At 37.8% G+C, this 21115-nt stretch overlaps 1 protein-coding gene across 1 annotated transcript in view; it reads right to left on the bottom strand.

Annotated features, from left to right (window-relative positions):
• LOC122814076 (septin-4-like) overlaps positions 1 to 20694 on the bottom strand; it is a 235701-nt gene extending 215007 nt beyond the window's left edge. Inside the window, exon 1 of the mRNA XM_044086688.1 lies at positions 20611 to 20694. Coding sequence (XP_043942623.1) covers positions 20611 to 20613 — 3 coding nt within the window. The 5' untranslated portion in view covers positions 20614 to 20694. The remainder of the gene's footprint in view (positions 1 to 20610) is intronic.
• Positions 20695 to 21115: the final 421 nt, after the last annotated feature.

Below are 21115 nucleotides of genomic sequence, written 5' to 3'. Positions count from 1 at the left end.
ATGAGTATGATATTGGGCTGAATGGTAAGTGATTCTAGTAAATTCAAGTACGAGACATAATTTTCCAGGTCCATGGTGGGGAGGCTTGTGTCTAGCAAGGATGTAGTAAGGGAGTTTTCCATGGTTAGTTGGACATGGAGTAGCTCAAGTGTGTCATATTGTTTGACCAGTCTTGAGGTGTGTTTATCCTTTGTGTAGATGGATACACATCCACCTTTTATCCTTTCATGCGTAGCAGCTGGTCAAAATGTGTGAAAGCCATTATTGTCTTGCACTACTGGTTTGCTTTCCATGGCTTCAAGACATATCTGAGTAACTGCACATATATTAGCATTGTCCAGGGTGAGGAGAGCTTCCAGGATGTGTAGTTTCTTGTTGAGACTCCTAGCATTGAGCAGTTATACCTTTAGCCTATCATGAGTAGAGTTTGCTATGTTGGAAGGTTTATCTGTTTGGTAATGCCAAAAAAGGCACTATGGGGTGGATAATGTTTTGGCCAATATACAAAAGCACAGTAGTGACAGGTGAAGGCCACCCCTGGCAAAACAGCATGGCCTGTCAATCATGTTCTCCCAGGCTGACAAATATTGGACCCCCTTGGAGTGACACCAGTAGTTAAGCCAATTGTTAAAGTCAATCATTTTTCTGCTGGTATTGTGGCATCATCCTTGGAGATGGTAGGATGTTGCTCAGTGCTAGGCTCATACCTGCCTGTGACAGATATTCTGAGAGCTCAATCATGTCTCTCTTCATATAGTCCAGGGAGGTATGTCTCAGGTCATTCACATCCACATGGACCATGACTAAGTCATACTGATACTTGTGGTTTAGTTATCTTAGTAGTTCTTGCATAATCTGGCAAATCATGGCCCCTGACAGGTAGCTAACTGTGACCTTCTTCTTACACAGCCTGGTGAGAGGGACATCATTGTGTCTCACAGGGAGTCTCCTATGACCAAAATATTGGGTTGTGTGGTGTTACTACTTATGGACTTGGTAGTTCAGACACTATGGCATGTAGTTTTATGTGTTGTCGTGGGAGGTGACTTGTTTGTGTGTACACAGAATTTCTGAAGACTGCGTCTGGAAGGCCTTTGAGGTTTGGGTGTTACATGTCAGTACCTCTGCATATGTGGGTCTATGTGCCTGGCCCTTAGTAAGTGTAGTGAGAGTTGAGTGTGTCTGTGTGTATCACTGAAAACCTGTTTGCCATTTTTTGTGCCTGTATGTAAGAGCCTTGCCTCCAGTGATATTGTATAGTTACATCTCTCATATACTGTATTTGCCTGTTTCAGAATTAAGTGGTTGTCTGTAAACATGAAGCAGTTGCTACATTGCCTCAGGATGCCCATGCCCACCAAGCTGTATGTAGAGATAGCAAGAAAGTGCCTATCCATGGTTGCAGGTCCTTAAAATGTGCTTTACATGGGAATAGGATGGGGGTGTTTGCAATGTGTGTTTACATAGTGTAATTTACAGCTAGTGTATGCAGCACACACAAACCAGTTACTCTGTGAGCAGCGATAGTTCTGAGTGCTGTAATAATACAACATAAGTTAACTGAATGCGACAATACTGCTCAGTGCACAAACTAGTTACTCTGTGAGCAGCGATAGTTCTGAGTGCTGTAATAATGCAACTTAAAGCTAACTAAGTGCAAAAATGCTGCTCAGTGCACAAACTAGTTACTCTGTGAGCAGCAATAGTTCTAAGTGCTGTAATAATGCAACCTAAAGCTAACTAAATGCGACAATGCTGCTCAGTGCACACACTAGTTACTCTGTGAGCAGCGATAGTTCTAAGTGCTATAATAATGCAACCTAAAGCTAACTAAATGTGACAATGCTGCTCAGTGCACAAACTAGTTACTCTGTGAGCAGCGATAGTTTCGGGTGCTGTAATAATGCAACCTAAAGCTAACTAAATGTGACAATGCTGCTCAGTCCACAAACTAGTTAGTGAGCAGCGATAGTTCTGAGTGCTGTAATAATGCAACCTAAAGCTAACTAAATACGACAATGCTGCTCAGTGGACAAACTAGTTACTCAGTGAGCAGCGATAGTTCTGAGTGCTGTAATAATGCAACCTAAAGCTAACTAAATGTGACAATGCTGCTCAGTGCACAAACTAGTTACTCAGTGAGCAGCGATAGTTCTGAGTGCTGTAATAATGCAACCTAAAGCTAACTAAATGTGACAATGCTGCTCAGTGCACAAACTAGTTACTCAGTGAGCAGCGATAGTTCTGAGTGCTGTAATAATGCAACCTAAAGCTAACTAAATGTGACAATGCTGCTCAGTGCACAAACTAGTTACTCAGTGAGCAGCGATAGTTCTGAGTGCTGTAATAATGCAACCTAAAGCTAACTAAATGTGACACTGCTGCTCAGTGCACAAACTAGTTACACTGTGAGCAGCGATAGTTCTGAGTGCTGTAATAATGCAACCTAAAGCTAACTAAATGTGACAATGCTGCTCAGTGCACAAACTAGTTACTCTGTGAGCAGCAATAGTTCTGAGTGCTGTAATAATGCAACCTTAAGCTAACTAAATGTGACAATGCTGCTCAGTGCACAAACAAATTGCTCTCTGAGTAGTACTGACCTGTGGAAAATTTCAGAGGTAGTACCTACAGGGAAAAATACAACTTCCAGTTTTTGCATATATATATATACAGGGCACCACTGACCACCTCTGGGCAAAGCACAGCCTCATGTACATGAGAGACTCATATAGAAGCAGAATAAAACACGTTTTAGACTAGGTATGCCCACAGACCAGTCTGGTAAGCACAAAATGAGTTTTCCACCAGTAATTCCCAGCTCATATAGGTGAAACCAGCCCTCTTCTGCCACAAGAGTGCAGACTTTGACCCTCTTGATATAGAATGACTAGTTTGGAGCCCAGATGTTAGAGAACAACAAAAATGGATGCTTAAAAGCACTGAAAACTGTAGCTATAGTGTATTTAGAGCACTGCAAATTCAGAATAGCAACCCCTAAAGCAGTGAAAAAATGCAATTTAAAACTCTAAGCAAGTGCAGAATAAAAGCAATAAATAGCACAGAAACCTTTGAGAATACAGTGAAAACAAGCAATGCCAGTGCAAATCTCTCAAACCTTCTGATGTCATCACCCAACGATGAGCAGCTCTGAATGATGTCATTCGACTTACAGCAAAAGACAAATAGCAAATCAATAAATGCTGATGACTTAATCTTGCATCACAATGATCCATCTCCTACGTCAGCACAAATTACCTACAAAACGATGTCTCAACTCTGTGCAATTGGCTATCCAACACTAAACTTACATTGTGTGCCCAAAGCAGCCGCCATTTTGTCACTGCCAGAAAACTATCCAAAACTTCATTGATTCACCTTACAACTCAAACAATGAGTGCATTGTCATTGTCATATGGGTTAGGCATAAATGCCTTGGTCTCACCTTAGCCCAATCCCTTCCTTTACAGAGGCATATCGAGTTATGCATAACAAAGGTAACATCTCACCTTAATGATACGTATCCCATGCTTAATCCCCCCACTAAAGAAGCTGGACTTAACCTTGCTGAAAATGTTTTCATTCCTAGAGCTGAATATGCCTTAGCAGTCATCTCTATTTCTCCTGCAATAAAAATAAAATCCCAACAGCAGTATATAATGTTTTTTGATTTATTAACCTTCCTCCACAGGTCGAATACTGTGTATTCCATCACCTTGCAAAAAGCCAGTTGGGTACCTGTCACTGCATGTTCCAGCTTTCACTTCTCTTCCCTTAAATTTAAGATACTGAATACCACATTCTGCCCATCCCTCAAAAATAAACTACAAATAAAAATGTTACCATGTTCACTCCAAAGTCATGATAGTGACACTACCTCTTTGCAGACTGTCTTACGCAAAGTGTCCTGGTGAAGAGTTTCAGTAAAATTCTTATCATCTAACCAGAAGCATCTGCTCATAGAGATCAGACAGATCACTGAATACTAACCATTTAGAAAAAAATAAAAAATTCTCAAACACCTAAAAAAAGCTTACAAGTGTAACTGTTTTCCTGACAAGGACTTATACCCCTTAATGCAATTAATACACAGATGTACAAAACTGTCCTGCTATTGTGCTAATCCTTCCTGCGGCACACTTCCTGTCCTTGAGGTAAGTAACTGATTATACTGTTTGTAACGAATGTGCATTTAGTAGATGAATAGTATTACGTTGTTTTATTTATGAAATTAAATGCAGTATAGTATATATAATGTAGCAAACATGCAGTATTGTCTGCAGTAAACAGTATTATAATCTGGCAGACTGATAGTATTAACCTGTGCCAACATGTGTTGGTGTCTGTTCTATTAGACATGCATATACCATAACATGACATTCGTAGTGAGAGTATTACTGCATTGAGGAAGTTTATTTTTATACTGAATTTTAAGGTACTCAGTCACTAAGAGGAAATGTTCTGAAATCTAAGGGGGTTAATGCAGTACAGTTATTTGTCGTTTATTCCACTTTATTTAACATGTTTGCATTACTGCAATGAGGAAGTATATTTTTATACTGAATTTTAAGGTACTCAGTCACTAAGAGGAAATGTTCTGAAATCTAAGGGGGTTAATGCAATACAGTTATTTGTCGTTTATTCCACTTTATTTAACATGTTTGCATTACTGCAATGAGGAAGTATATTTTTATACTGAATTTTAAGGTACTCAGTCACTAAGAGGAAATGTTCAGAAATGTAAAGGGGTTAATGCAGTACAGTTATTTGTCGTTTATTCCACTGTATGTAAGATGTTTGCATTAATCTTGTACTTAAATATATTCACTCACTTGTATGAACTTTCCATCTTATTGTTCTGAGAATGGAAAACACTGTCCTTACACATTCAACAGGAATCAAGGTGAGGACATATAAAGAAAAGGTTTCAGTTCAGGATGTCAGACATTCTTTTTGGTCATCACAGGACTGGTCATCAGCATATGGTCACGTCCTGTTTTGATGACTGTTCAAATGCTGTCAGACAGCTGTTTGGCGCCCTACAGGAGACATGCTAGATCCCATCCTGCGGTTTTGGTGATCCAACTTTCAGTGGGATGGGTTTGATATAATATATATTGACAATCTGCATTGTTAACATCAGTGAATATACTCAGACAAAGTGAGTGGGCAGGCATACTTCCCAACTGTCCAGATTTTTGCCGAATGTCCTAATTTTTTGCCTGATATTTTTGGTGGTTTCTTCATAAAATGTGTGATTGTCTATCAAATCAGTGAGGACTGAAGTCACTGAATAATGACAAATGTTGGAGTGAGTTTCAGACTTTATTTCCTTCAGAAAATGCATGCTAACACAAAATATGTTATTCTACAAACTTTCTGAGTTTATAAGAACAATATCTAAAATCTGTCTCTGTTTTGGAGTCCTTTTCCCCCCAACATTTTTGGCTTTGTCCAGAGTTCTTGCACTAAGAGGTCAAGAGGTATGTGGACAGGATGGACTCACATACTGTAGCTGACTACACTACTGACTGAAGCAAGTATATATATATATATATATATATCTATCTATCTATCTATATATATATATATATATATATATATATATATATATATATATATATATATATATATATATATATATATATATATATATATATATATATATATATATATATAGGTTCCCTTCAGAAGCTCGAAATACTGAAATCTCGAATTTGCTCGCTCGGCAGACTTAAAAGTAACAAGGTGTCAAATACCAGAATGAGATAAGCAATGCAGTCCATAAAACAATGGGGTGCAAAGTTTTACAGTGGCTAATGAATGGGAGCTAAGAAAGTTACAAAAAAGGCATGCATAAAAATGTATTAATTTATATTTTTTTAACCATGGTTGAGCAGTAATCCAGAGACCTTTTCCAAACTTGACCTGGGAGCAGTGTATAATTAAATGGCTCATTCAGAATCATGCAGTAGGCAAACACAGACCTAGGGAATCAAACTCTGGACTACAGGGTGAAGCCCATCAAACAACTCAGAGCTTTAACCCTTTGCACTAGTTGTCAGACACAGGAGTAAGGAACAGTGTGGCATAAATAAAGCAGGCCATAAAAGGAATTGGATACCAACCACTGCATTTTGCTTGCCAACGGTATTTTGCTGCTGCAGTTTATTTACAGGTGGACGACATCTAGTTGTTCAAGCAACAACTGGCTGAGGCACAGGGCATCAAAGAACATAATGCTGATCACCATATTACATAGGAAATCTTCGCTGGTGTGATTTCTAACTGCAGCAGCAGCAGCGATTCCTTTGTTATGGGACATTTCTTTCTTCCTTTCTTTCTTTCTTTCTGTTTATGCGACGGTGGAGGTGGTATATATAAATAAATGTAATTTCAGGCAGGATATAGTGGTACATTTTAGTAGTTAACAGACTCACAAATACATACTCTACAACTAAACGTTGATGCAGATACAGCTTGTTATGTTTATAAATGCTGATTAGCTACCCAGAAGGGCAAGTCATTTGAATTTCTGACTGTCCAGCTTGGCAGCAAAGGGGACAGTGTTTGGTTTAGCTACATATCAGAAAATCACCCTACACTTATCTGGTTTACATGATTCCTTTAGCACGTATGCGTATTCATGATCTGGACATGTTATGCTCAGATGCATCTAGGCTTCAGCTGAACATAGCCTGTCTAGTTGTACTGGATGGATGGGTGGGGAAGGGTACTCCTCCTGGGTCCACTGTAAATGTGCAGTAAATGGACACTTCCTGCCCCCCTCAGGATTGTGGTATTATTATTACTTTTACATGTGCAAAGTATATAATGATGCCAATATATCTGATGACAAGCTCAGCTCTCATATGCAGAAGTATTTTTCCAAGCTACTGGCAAAAAAATGTCAAGAAGGAAACAAAATAAAATGACCCCCTAGAACTCATGCTGGCCAGATCAGGGAGGGTAATAGCATGAGTGACACGAGATGGAGAAAAGGTTGTAAGGAGTGCTGCTTGGATAACAACAAGCCAGTATTAAAGAATGCATTCTGCACGGTGTAAGATCCAACTGCATGCACTTAAAAAGCTAGTTTCACACTTGCCTGGACACCACAGGTTATAAATTACAGCTCAGGTCCACACAGAGAGGAGATGGTCAATTTATAAAAAAGTGGGGCACAAAAAATAGATTTTATTTAAATTAATTACTTAATTTTGCCAGATCCAAACCCTGCACACCTCAAAACTTTATTTTCATTCCAGCATTGCTACAATGGGGAAAAGGGGCAATCAGTGACAGGCAGTGTAATGCTTGCCTCACTTTTCATTTGAGGTTCACTAACTCAAACCACTCAGAACTCACTAATATTTATTTTGTTTATTTATTATTTCTTTTCTGGGAAAGTCCAACTTGGAACAAAGCCAATTTTCAGTGGCCCGGGTTGAAATGCTCCAGATGCATGTCTTTATAATGTGGGAGGAAAGCGGATCACCTGGAGGAAACCCAAATGGAGGCAGGGAGGACATGCAGACTCCACACAGAAGGCACCCCAGCCAAGAATTGAACCTGAGAACCTCTTACTGTGAGGTGACAATGCAACCGCTGCACCACTGCCCCGTCCATTCTGGCAAAAATATGGGAGTATATAAGTCTCACTATAGAAGAACTTGGGAAGTTAAACTCCAAGCAAACATCAGTGCAAGGCAGTGTAATGAGTGTAGTGTGATCGAGCAGGTGAGGATCAAACTCATGAGCTGAATATGGTGAAAGTAATTTGTGACTGTAGGCATAAAATGGGTTAATTGGTAGAAACAGACATAATTAAGTGCTAAATAGTTATGCAGACACATTTTATACAACATGGTTTATATATGTATGTATGTATGTAATAACTCTACAGAATCAGTTTGTATAAGATAATTTAAGACTTGTAAAGTGCTGTCACCCTACCAATGTATTTTGTAGTCAGGGAGAAATGCAATGAATTGCCTTTACACCTTCACAAATGACTTTCTGTAAAGCTTGGATAAAGTCCATCTAAAAATCTCTGTCTTCACTGACCTGACCTTTGCCTTAGTAGTTCACATCTACCCTGACCTCATTAACCCTAGCAGGCATCAGCAATCAAACACAGCCTTGGTTCAAACATCTACCCCGACCTCATTAACCCTAGCAGGCATCAGCAATCAAATACATCCATGGTTCAAACATCTACCCTGACCTCATTAACCCTAGCAGGCATCAGCAATCAAACACAGCCTTGGTTCAAACATCTACCCTGACCTCATTAACCCTAGCAGGCATCAGCAATCAAACACATCCATGGTTCAAACATCTACCCTGACCTCATTAACCCTAGCAGGCATCAGCAATCAAACATAGCCTTGGTTCAAACATCTACCCTGACCTCATTAACCCTAGCAGGCATCAGCAATCAAACACATCCATGGTTCAAACATCTACCCTGACCTCATTAACCCTAGCAGGCATCAGCAATCAAACACAGCCTTGGTTCAAACATCTACCCTGACCTCATTAACCCTAGCAGGCATCAGCAATCAAACACATCCATTGTTCAAACATCTACCCTGACCTCATTAACCCTAGCAGGCATCAGCAATCAAACACAGCCTTGGTTCAAACATCTACCCTGACCTCATTAACCCTAGCAGGCATCAGCAATCAAACACATCCATGGTTCAAACATCTACCCCAACCTCATTAACCCTAGCAGGCATCAGCAATCAAACACAGCCTTGGTTCAAGCATCTACCCTGACCTCATTAACCCTAGCAGGCATCAGCAATCAAACACAGCCTTGGTTCAAACATCTACCCTGACCTCATTAACCCTAGCAGGCATCAGCAATCAAACACATCCATGGTTCAAACATCTACCCTGACCTCATTAACCCTAGCAGGCATCAGCAATCAAACACATCCATGGTTCAAACATCTACCCTGACCTCATTAAGCTAGCAGGCATCAGCAATCAAACACAGCCTTGGTTCAAACATCTACCCTGACCTCATTAACCCTAGCAGGCATCAGCAATCAAACACAGCCTTGGTTCAAACATCTACCCTGACCTCATTAACCCTAGCAGGCATCAGCAGTCAAACACATCCATGGTTCAAACATCTACCTTGACCTCATTAACCCTAGCAGGCATCAGCAATCAAACACAGCCTTGGTTCAAACATCTACCCTGACCTCATTAACCCTAGCAGGCATCAATAATCAAACACAGCCTTGGTTCAAACTCATTTCACTAATATTTTTCTCTCTGTTGATGAATAACCAAACTGCAGATCTTAAACAGATTCCAGTCATACGGTGAGAGGTCACACTGGGATCTACAGATCCAATACCTCACATAACAATAAAAAAATCAACCTGAGAAAGACTTCAGTCAAGCATACCTCTGACACAGCCTGGAATGAAAGAGGAGGAGGAGCCCACCCTAGAAGAAGTAAGAACAGCACTAAGGAAGATAAATCTGGGAAAGCAACAGGTCAGATGAGGTCACAGCAGATGTGATAAAGATGCTGGGTGAGATAGGGGAGAAATGGCTCCTGAGGGTACTAATAGCAGTGTGGGGAGAAAGGCATATCCCAGATGAATGGAGAATAAGCATACTTGTGCCAGTGTACAAGAACAAAGGGAACATTCACAAATGTGGGCAGTATTGAGCTATCAAACTCCTGTCACACTGCATGAAAGTTCTTGAGAGGATGACTGATAAACAAATATGCAAAGTAGTAGAAAGTAAGATGGGAGATGAGCAGTTTAGATTCAGATCAGGATGCAGCCCAAATGACCCAGTGTTTGCAGTGAGACAGGTACTTGAGGAGCAGTTAGAGATGAGGAAAGATCCCAACTGGGCATTCCGAGACTTGGAGAAAGCATATGGCAAGGTCCCAAGAAAGCTGAAAGTCCTGCAGTGGTTTGAAGTCCCAAAAACAATGATAGAATTAGTGCAAGCAATGTGCAAGGACCCAATGACTGGAGTACTATGTCAATGTTTGGTCTCACCGAGGGGTTCCCAGAGGGAGTGGGTGTGCATCATGGTTCAGTTCTGAGCCCATTGTTGTTCATACTGGTGCTGGACTATATTAGCAAACAGGTTGAAAGGGTCAGATCAGCAAACTTGCTGTATACAGATGATCTCCGATCAAGAACTTCAGCAAAGGACAGGGGAATGTAATGGAAAACTGAAAGCACATGGGATGAAACTGAGTACAGATAAGGCAGTTGTAATGACAGCAATTGGGGAAATCAGAAGAAGCTGAGAATTGAGATAGAAGGGAAGGTAGTGGAACAGGTAAATTGCTTCAAGTATCTGGGAGGGGTGGTTGAGGAGAAGGGTAGTCTGAATGAGAGGTCAAAGCTAGAATCAGAGGGGCTGCAGCCAGCTATCACAGAGTGTCTGGTGTAGTCTATGACAGAAGAATGCCAAAGAATCTGAAAAGTAAGGTGTACAAGACAGTGGTGCGACCAGTACTACTGTATGATACAGAAACCTGGGCAGTAAAGGCAGAACAGTTGAAGAAGCTAGAGGTGATGGAAATGAAGTGCCTGAGAAGGGTGGTAGGATGCATACTGTGGGACAGATGAAGAAAGGAGGACATAAGAGCAGAAGCCAAAGTAACACCAACAGCAGAAAAGGTCAAAGAGAACAGATTACGGTGGTTTGGGCACATGTGCAGAAATGCAGAAGATAATCTAGTGGAGAAGATTTGGGACAAACAGGAAGAAGGCAAGATGAAACATAGTCATCCAGCAAATAGGTGTACGGATTGTGTGAGAGGAGACCTACAACAGTCAGACATTACCTCTCAACCTCTCAGTACAAGAAATCTGAACAAAGCCAAAAATAATGGGGGGGGGGTACAAAGGCCCAAAAATAGGGACATATTTTAAACATTGCTCCTATAAACTTAGAAAATTGTTAGAATAACAGGTTTTGCCTTATGTATTTTCTGAAGGATATGGAGTCTGAAATTCAAACGTCTGTCATTATTTAATATTATTTAGTGACTTCAATCCTTCATGATTTGCCAGAAAACACCAAATTTTATGAGGAACAGGTCAAAGAAATGAAGCAAATATTTGGACATTCTGCGAAAATGAGACAGTCAGGAGGTATGCAGTTAGGCATGAGTGTTGAAGAAGGTAGGAGAGTGGTATTGAACAAGGAAAGATGGGGAAAGTTCACATGACACCGTGACCCTATGTAGAAAATGGGAAAAGGGGGTCTGCTGCTGCTGAATTATTATATGTGTAGCTTAGAACACACCTGGATGTTATTAAATGTGTAGCATAGTAACACACCTGGATGTTATTAAATGTGTAGCATAGTAACACACCTGGATGTTATTATATGTGTAACATAGTAACACACCTGAATGTTATTATATGTGTAACATAGTAACACACCTGAATGTTATTATATGTGTAACATAGTAACACAGCTAGATGTTATTATATGTGTAGCATAGTAACACACCTGGATGTTATTAAATGTGTAGCATAGTAACACACCTGGATGTTATTATATGTGTAACATAGTAACACACCTGGATGTTATTAAATGTGTAGCATAGTAACACACCTGGATGTTATTAAATGTGTAGCATAGTAACATACCTGGATGTTATTACATGTGCAACATAGTAACACACCTGAATGTTATTATATGTGTAACATAGTAACACAGCTAGATGTTATTATATGTGTAGCATAGTAACACACCTGGATGTTATTAAATGTGTAGCATAGTAACACACCTGGATGTTATTAAATGTGTAGCATAGTAACACACCTAGACGTTATTAAATGTGTAGCATAGTAACACACCTGGATGTTATTAAATGTGTAGCATAGTAACACCCCTGGATGTTATTAAATATGTAGCATAGTAACACACCTGGATGTTATTAAATGTGTAGCATAGTAACACATCTGGATGTTATTAAATGTGTGGCATAGTAACACACCTGGATGTTATTAAATGTGTGGCATAGTAACACACCTGGACATTATTAAATGTGCAGCATAGTAGCACACCTGGACGTTATTAAATGTGTAGCGTAGTAACACACCTGGATGTTATTATATGTGTAGCGTAGTAACACATCTGGATGTTATTAAATGTGTAGCATAGTAACACACCTGGATGTTATGAAATGTGTAGCATAGTAACACACCTGGACGTTATGAAATGTGTAGCATAGTAACACCCCTGGATGTTATTATATGTGTAGCATAGTAACACACCTGGACGTTATTAAATGTGTAGCATAGTAACACACCTGGATGTTATTAAATGTGTAGCATAGTAACACACCTGGATGTTATTAAATGTGTAGCATAGTAACACACCTGGATGTTATTAAATGTGTAGCATAGTAACACACCTGGATGTTATTAAATGTGTGGCATAGTAACACACCTGGACGTTATTAAATGTGCAGCATAGTAACACACCTGGATGTTATTAAATGTGTAGCGTAGTAACACACCTGGATGTTATTATATGTGTAGCGTAGTAACACACCTGGATGTTATTAAATGTGTAGCATAGTAACACACCTGGACGTTATGAAATGTGTAGCATAGTAACACACCTGGATGTTATTATATGTGTAGCATAGTAACACACCTGTATGTTATTAAATGTGTAGCATAGTAACACACCTGGACGTTATTAAATGTGTAGCATAGTAACACACCTGGATGTTATTAAATGTGTAGCACAGTAACACACCTGGATGTTATTATATGTGTAGCATAGTGACACACCTGAATGTTATTATATGTCTAGCACAGTAACACACCTGGATGTTATTATATGTAACATAGTAACACACCTGGATGTTATTAAATATGTAGCATAGTAACACACCTGGATGTTATTATATGTGTAGCATAGTAACACACCTGGATGTTATTATATGTGTAGCATAGTAACACACCTGGATGTTATTATATGTGTAGCATAGTAACACACCTGGATGTTATTATATGTGTAGCATAGTAACACACCTGGATGTTATTATATCTGTAGCATAGTAACACCGTTGTATGTTATTAAATGTGTAGCATAGTAACACAGCAGGATGTTATTATATGTGTAGCATAGTAACACACCTGGATGTTATTATATGTGTAGCATAGTAACACACCTGGATGTTATTATATGTGTAGCATAGTAACACACCTGGATGCTATTAAATGTGTAACATGGTAACACAGCTGGATGTTATTATATGTGTAGCATAGTAACACAGCTGGATGTTATTATATGTGTAGCATAGTAACACACCAGAATGTTATTATATGTGTAGCATTGTAACACACCTCAATGTTATTAAATGTGTAGCATACTAACACACCTGGACGTTACTAAATTTGTAGCATAGTAACACAGCTGGACATTATTAAATGTGTAGCACAGTAACACAGCTGGACATTATTAAATGTGTAGCATAGTAACACACCTGGATATTATATGTGTAGCATAGTAACACACCTGGATGTTATTAAATGTGTAGCATAGTAACACACCTGGATGTTAATATATGTGTAGCATAGTAACACTACTGGATGTTATTAAATGTGTAGCATAGTAACACACCTGGATGTTATTATATGTGTAGTAAAGTAACACACCTGGATGTTATTATATGTGTAGCATAGTAACGCACCTGGATGTTATTAAATGTGTCAATTAGTGTCACAGCTGGACATTATTAAATGTGTAACTTAGTGTCACAGCTGGAAATATTAAATGCGTAGCAAAGTAACACAGCAGGACATTATTAAATGTTTAACTTAGTTTAACAGCTGGACATTATTAACCGTTTAGCATAGTAAAACAGCTGGGCATTATTAAATGTGTAGTTAATGTCACAGCTGGACACTATTAAATGTGTGGTATAGTACCACAGCTGGACATTATTAAATGGGTAGCATAGTAACACAGGAAGACATTATTAAATGTGTAACTTGGTGTCACAGCTGGACATTATTAAATGTGTAGCATAGTAACACAGCTGGACATTATAAAATGTGTAGCATAGTAACACAGCTGGACATTATTATATGTGTAGCATACTAACACACCAGGACATTATTAAATGTGTAACTTAGTGTCAAAGCTGGACATTAATAAATGTGCAGTATAGTAACACAGCTGGACATTATTAAATGTGTAACAGTGCCATAGCTGGACATTATTAAATGTGTAGCATAGTAACACAGCAGGACATTATTAAATGTGTAACATAGTGACACAACTGGACATTATTATACATGTAGCATAGTAACACAGCTGGACATTATTAAATGTGTAATGTAGTGTCACAGCTGGACATTATTAAATGTGTAGCATAGTAACACAGCTGGATATTATTAAATGTGTAACATAGTAACACAGCTGGACGTTATTATATGTGTTGCATAGTAACACAGCTGGACATTATTAAATGTGTAGCATAGTAACACAGCTGGACATTATTAAATGTGTAGCATAATAACACAGCTGGACATTTTTAAATGTGTAGCATAGTAACACAGCTGGAAATTATTAAATGTGTCCATAGGTTCATAGGTCAGTACTAGGCAAACTGCCCTTGTGAGTCATTGTAAGACTAGCCAATTATCCCTTGGGAGACTAAAACCCTGTACCTTGTGTTAAGACAAGCACCTTAACCATTAGGCCACCCTCCCAACCTCACATTATTAAATGTGTAACTTAATGGCACAGCTGGACATTAGCAAATGTGTAGCATAGTAACATAGCTGGACATTATTAAATGTGTAACTTAGTGTCACAGCTGGACATTATTAAATGTTTAGAATAGTAACACAGCTGGACATTATTAAATGTGTGGCATAGTAACACAGCTGGATATTATAAAATGCGTAGCATAGTAACACAGCAAGACATTATTAAATGTGTAACTTAGTGTCACAGAATGTTTAGCATAGTAACACAACTGGACATTATTAAATGTGTAGCATAGTAACACAGCAGGACATTATTAAAGTGTAGCATAATAACACAGCTGGATGTTATTATATGTGTAGCATAGTAACACAGCTGGACATTATTAAATGTGTAGCATAGTAACACAGCTGGACATTATTAAATGTGTAATTTCATGTCACAGCTGGACATTATTAAATGTGTAGCATAGTAACACAGCAGGACATTATTAAATGTGTAACTTAATGTCACAGCTGGACATTAGTAAATGTGTAGCATAGTAACACAGCTGGACATTATCAAATGTGTAACTTAGTGTCACAGCTGGACATTACTAAATGTGTAGCATAGTAAAACAGCAGGACATTATTAAATGTGTAACCTAGTGTCACAGCTGTAGATTATTAAATATGAAGCATAGTAACACAGCTGGCCATTATTAAATGTGTAACTTAGTGACACAGCTGGACATTAGTAAATGTGCAGCATAGTAACACAGCTGGACATAAATAAATGTGTGGCATAGTAACACAGCTGGACATTATTAAATGTGTAGCATAGTGACACAACAGGACATTATTAAATGTGTAACATAGTGTTACAACAGGACATTAATAAATGTGTAGCATAGTAACACAGATGGACATTATTAAATGTGGAATATAGTGTCACAGCTGGAAATTATTAAATGTGTAACTTGGTGTCACAGCAGGACATTTTTAAATGTGTAGCATAATAACACAGCTGGACATTATTAAATGTGTAACATAGTGTCACAGCTGGACATTAGTAAATGTGTAGCATAGTACCATAGCTGGATATTAGTAAATGTGTAGCTTAGTAACACATCAGGACATTATTACATGTGTAGCATGGCAACACAGCTGGACATTATTAAATGTGTAACTTAGTATCACAGCTGGACATTATTAAATGTGTAGCATAGTTACACAGCTGGACATTATTAAATGTTTAGCATAGTAACACAGCTGGACATTATTAAATGTGTAACTTAGTGTCACAGCTGGACATTAGTAAATGTGTACCATAGTAACACAGTTGGACATTATTAAATGTCTAACTTAGTGTCACAGCTGGACATTAGTTAATGTGTAGCATAGTAACACAGCTGGACATTATTAAATGTGTAACAGTATCACAGCTGGACATTGTTAAATGTGTAGCATAGTAACACAGTTGGGGATTATTAAGTGTGTAGCATAGTAACACAGCTGGACATTATTAAATGTGTAACTTTGTGTCACTGCTAAACATTAGTAAATGTGTAGCATAGTAACACAGCTGGACATTATTAAATGTGTAGCTTAGTGTCACAGCTGGACATTAGTAAATGTGTAGCATAATAACACAGCTGGACATTATTAAGTCTGCTGCATAGTAACACAGCTGGACATTATTAAACGTGTAGCATAGTAACACAGCAGGACATTATTAAATGTGTGATTTGGTGTCACAGCTGGACATTAGTAAATGTATAGTGTAGTAACACAGCTTGACATTTTTAAATGTGTAACTTAGTGTCACAGCAGGACATTATTAAATGTGTAGCATAGTAACACAGCTGGGCATTATTAAATATGTTTCGTAGTGTCACAGCTGGACAGTAGTAAATGTGTAGCATAGTAACACAGCTTAACATTATTAAATGTGTAACTTAGTGACACAGCAGGACATTATTAAATGTGTAGCATAGTAACACAGCTGGACATTATTAAATGTGCAGCATAGTAACACAGCTGGACATTATTAAATGTTTAGCATAGTAACACTACTGGACATTATTAAATGTGGAAGTGTCACAGCTGGACATTTGTAAATGTGTAGCATAGTAACACAGCTGGACATTATTAAATGTGTAACGTAGTGTCATAGCTGGACATTAGTAAATGTGCAGCACAGTAACACAGCAGGACATTATTAAATGTGTAACTTAGTGTCACAGCTGGACATTAGTAAATGTGTAGCATAGTAACACAGCTGGATATTAGTAAATGTGTAGCTTAGTAACACATCAGGACATTACTAAATGTGTAGTATAGTAACACAGCTGGACATTATTAAATGCGTAGCATAGTAACACAGCTGGACATTTTTAAATGTGTTACTTAGTTTCACAGCAGGACATCATTAAATGTGTAGCATAGTAACACAGCTGGACATTATTAAATGTGTAACATAGTGTCACAGCTGGACATTAGTAAATGTGTAGCATAGTAACTCAGCTGGACATTATTAAATGTGTAACTTAGTGACACAGCAGGACATTATTAAATGTGTAGCATAGTAACACAGTTGGACATTATTAAATGTGAAACTTAGTGTCACAGCTGTATATTAGTAAATGTGTAGCATAGTAACACAGCTGGACATTATTAAATGTGTAACTTAGTGACACATCTGGACATTTTTAAATGTGTAGCATAGTAACAGAGCTGGACTTTATTAAATGTGTAGCATAGTAACACAGCTGGACATTATTAAATATGTAGCATAGTAACACAGCTGGACATTATTAAATGTGTAATTTAGTGTCACAGCTGGACATTAGTAAATGTTTAGCATAATAACACAGAAGGACATTATTAAATGTGTAACTTAGTGTCACAGCTGGACATTAGTAAATGTGTAGCATAGTAACACAGCTGGATATTGGTAAATATGTAGCTTAGTAACACATCAGGACATTATTAAATGTGTAGCATAATAACACAGCAGGACATTGTTAAACATGTAATTTCATATCACAGCTGGACATTAGTAAATGTGTAGCATAGTAACACAGCTGGACATTATTAAATGTGTAACAGTGTCACAGCTGGACATTAGTAAATGTGTAGCATAGTAACACAGCTGGACATTAAGTGTGTAGCATAGTAACACAGCTGGACATTATTAAATGTGTAGCATAGTAACACAGCAGGACATTATTAAATGTGTAACTTGGTGTCACAGCCAGACATTAGTAAATGTTTAGCATAGTAACAAAGCTTGACATTATTAAATGTATAGCATAGTAATACAGCTGGACATTTTTAAATGTTAACTTAGTGTCACAGCAGGACATTATTAAATGTGTAACATAGTAACACAACTGGACATTATTAAATGTGTAACCTAGTGTTACAGATGGACAGTAGTAAATGTGTAGCATAGTAACACAGCTGGACATTATTAAATGTGTAACTTAATGACACAGCAGGACATTATTAAATGTGTAGCATAGTAACACAGCTGGTCATTATTAAATGTGTAACGTAGTGTCACAGCTGTATATTAGTAAATGTGTAGCATAGTAACACAGATGGACATTATTAAATGTGTAACTTAGTGTCACAGCTGGACATTATTAAATGTGTAGCATAGTAACACAGCTGGACATTATTAAATGTGTAGCATAGTAACACAGCTGGATATTATTAAATGTGTAGCATAGTAACACAGCTGGATATTATTAAAAGTTTAGCATAGTAACACTACTGGACATTATTAAATGTGTAACTTAGTGTCACAATTAGATATTAGTAAATGTGTAGCATAGTAACACAGCTGGACATTATTAAATGTGTAAGTTAGTGTCACAGCTGGTCATTAGTAAATGTATAGCATAGTAACACAGCTGGATATTAGTAAATGTGTAGCTTAGTAACACATCAGGATGTTATTAAATGTGTAGCATAGTAACACAGCTGGACATTATTAAATGTGTAACTTAGTGTCACAGCTGGACATTAGTAAATGTGTAGCATAGTAACACAGCTGGGCATTAATAAATGTGTAGCATAGTAACACAGCTGGGCGATATTAAATGTGTAACTTAGTGTCACAGCTGGATATTAGTAAGTGTGTAGCTTAGTAACACAGCTGGACATTATTAAATGTGTAAGTTAGTGTCAGAGCTGAACATTAGTAAATATGTAGCATAGTAACACAGCAGGACATTATTAAATGTCTTAGTGTCACTGCTTGACATTAATAAATGTGTAGCATAGTAACACAGCTGGACATTATTAAATGTGTAACTTAGTATCACAGCTGGACATTGTTAAATGTGTAGCATAGTAACACAGCTGGGCATTAATAAATGTGTAGCATAGCAACACAGCTGGGCATTATTAAATGTGTAACTTAGTGTCACAGCTGGACATTAGTGTGTAGCTTAGTAACACAGCTGGACATTATTAAATGTGTAACTTAGTGTCACAGCTGGACATTAGTAAATGTGTAGCATAGTAACACAGCAGGACATTATTAAATGTCTAACTTAGTGTCACAGCTTGACATTAATAAATGTGTAGCATAGTAACACAGCTGGACATTATTAAATGTCTAACTTAGTTTCACAGCTGGACATTGTTAAATGTGTAGCATAGTAACACAGCTGGGCATTAATAAATGTGTAGCATAGTAACACAGCTGGGCATTATTAAATGTGTAACTTAGTGTCACAGCTGGACATTAGTAAGTGTGTAGCTTAGTAACACAACTGGACATTATTAAATGTGTAACTTAGTGTCACAGCTGGACATTAGTAAATGTGTAGCATAGTAACACAGCAGGACATTATTAAATGTCTAACTTAGTGTCACAGCTTGACATTAGTAAATGTGTATCTTAGTAACACAGCTGGACATTATTAAATCTGTAACTTAGTGTCAGAGCTGGACATTATTAAATGTGTAGCATAGTAACACAGCAGGACATTATTAAATGTGTAACTTAGTGTCACAGCTGGACATTATTAAATGCTTAGCATTGTAGCATAGCTGCCCATTAATAAATATGTTTTGTACTATTGCACATGGAATTTAGTAAGTGTGTAGCACACTTAACACCTTTAAATGTATAGTATAGTATTCCACCAAGACGTTAATAAATATGTAACCTAGTATTTCAGCTGGATAGAAGTAAACATGTTGTATCGTACATTGTCACACCTGGGTATTAGCAGACGTGTGCCATAGTATCACACCAGGACATTGACAAATTGTGGGTGATTATAACAAATCTAAAACCATATGTAAAACATTCGTATGTAAATGGTCTTGGTTAAATTTCTGATATTTGAGCTTGCAGTATCTGGACATGTCAAATATCTCCTTGTATATCTGTATTTGTGTGTTTGTAGATGTGACAGATGGAGACGCAGTCAGGGTTACAGTGAAATTTGTAGAATCTGTCCAAATGATTCACTTACAGGAACATGACGGCTACCTGTAGATGTGGTTGATTACACCACACTATCGGATTCTTACTTTCAAACTCATATATGCTATTGTCTGTTTCTGTAAAATCGTACCTTTGTCCTTACAATAAAACAATCCAATCCTTCTTATAGCACAGTATCCCTCTGAATCTCTGCCCCATGAAATTGTTTTCTCATTTAATGCAACTGTGTCAAGTAAGTCTCTTCTTTGTTTAACAGGAAATGCCTAGGAAATATGTCACAATCTGACTGCACCTGTGAACTAAAGCTTCCTTACTTCTTTTCACACAAGCCCATTATGATTTTAAGCTCACTTATTTAATAATCAGAGCTTATATTCTGTCTCAAACTGATTCTTTTTTTTGAAATAAAAAATAGATGTTGCTTACCATTAATGGAGTATTGGTTGATCAGGTGCTGAATATCACTGAGCGGTAATGGCTACATGCAAACCTAACTTCTCCGCGTTGCTGCTTCCTGTTCAGAGACACCACAGGAAATACTGCAGTTACAGATAAAGTCGTCATGTTTCAAATCAGTAAGTCATCCTTCTATGACAGCATTTAACTAAGAAGTGCTGAAAAGGCAGCAGGTAATCCTTGGTTTCTACAATCTGTTCCTGAAAGTTACTTTTGGTTGTGTTTCCATTGCACACTTTTTGTTCAGTGCATTAGTTCCCTTTGGCCATGATTCACCCCAATCTCTAATGATGACCATTGTGTTACTTTGTATCATAGTTGTGCATTAGGAAATGTGGTTAGCTGTTGTCTCCTGCACAGTAATGTGAACACATGTAAGTAGATTCTAAGCTTTCTAGAGGCAATTATGCCTGTCTTTCTGCTGATCTTATTTCTTGCAGCTGTAAGATAACTGCCTCATTTGTCTTTCTGTTTA

Source organism: Protopterus annectens, chromosome 10.part0 (assembly GCF_019279795.1).
Source record: "Protopterus annectens isolate FY-2018-M chromosome 10.part0, PAN1.0, whole genome shotgun sequence".
Taxonomy (NCBI): domain Eukaryota; kingdom Metazoa; phylum Chordata; order Ceratodontiformes; family Protopteridae; genus Protopterus; species Protopterus annectens.
Note: the sequence above shows the minus strand (reverse complement) of the source record. Positions and strands in the feature narration are given on the sequence as shown.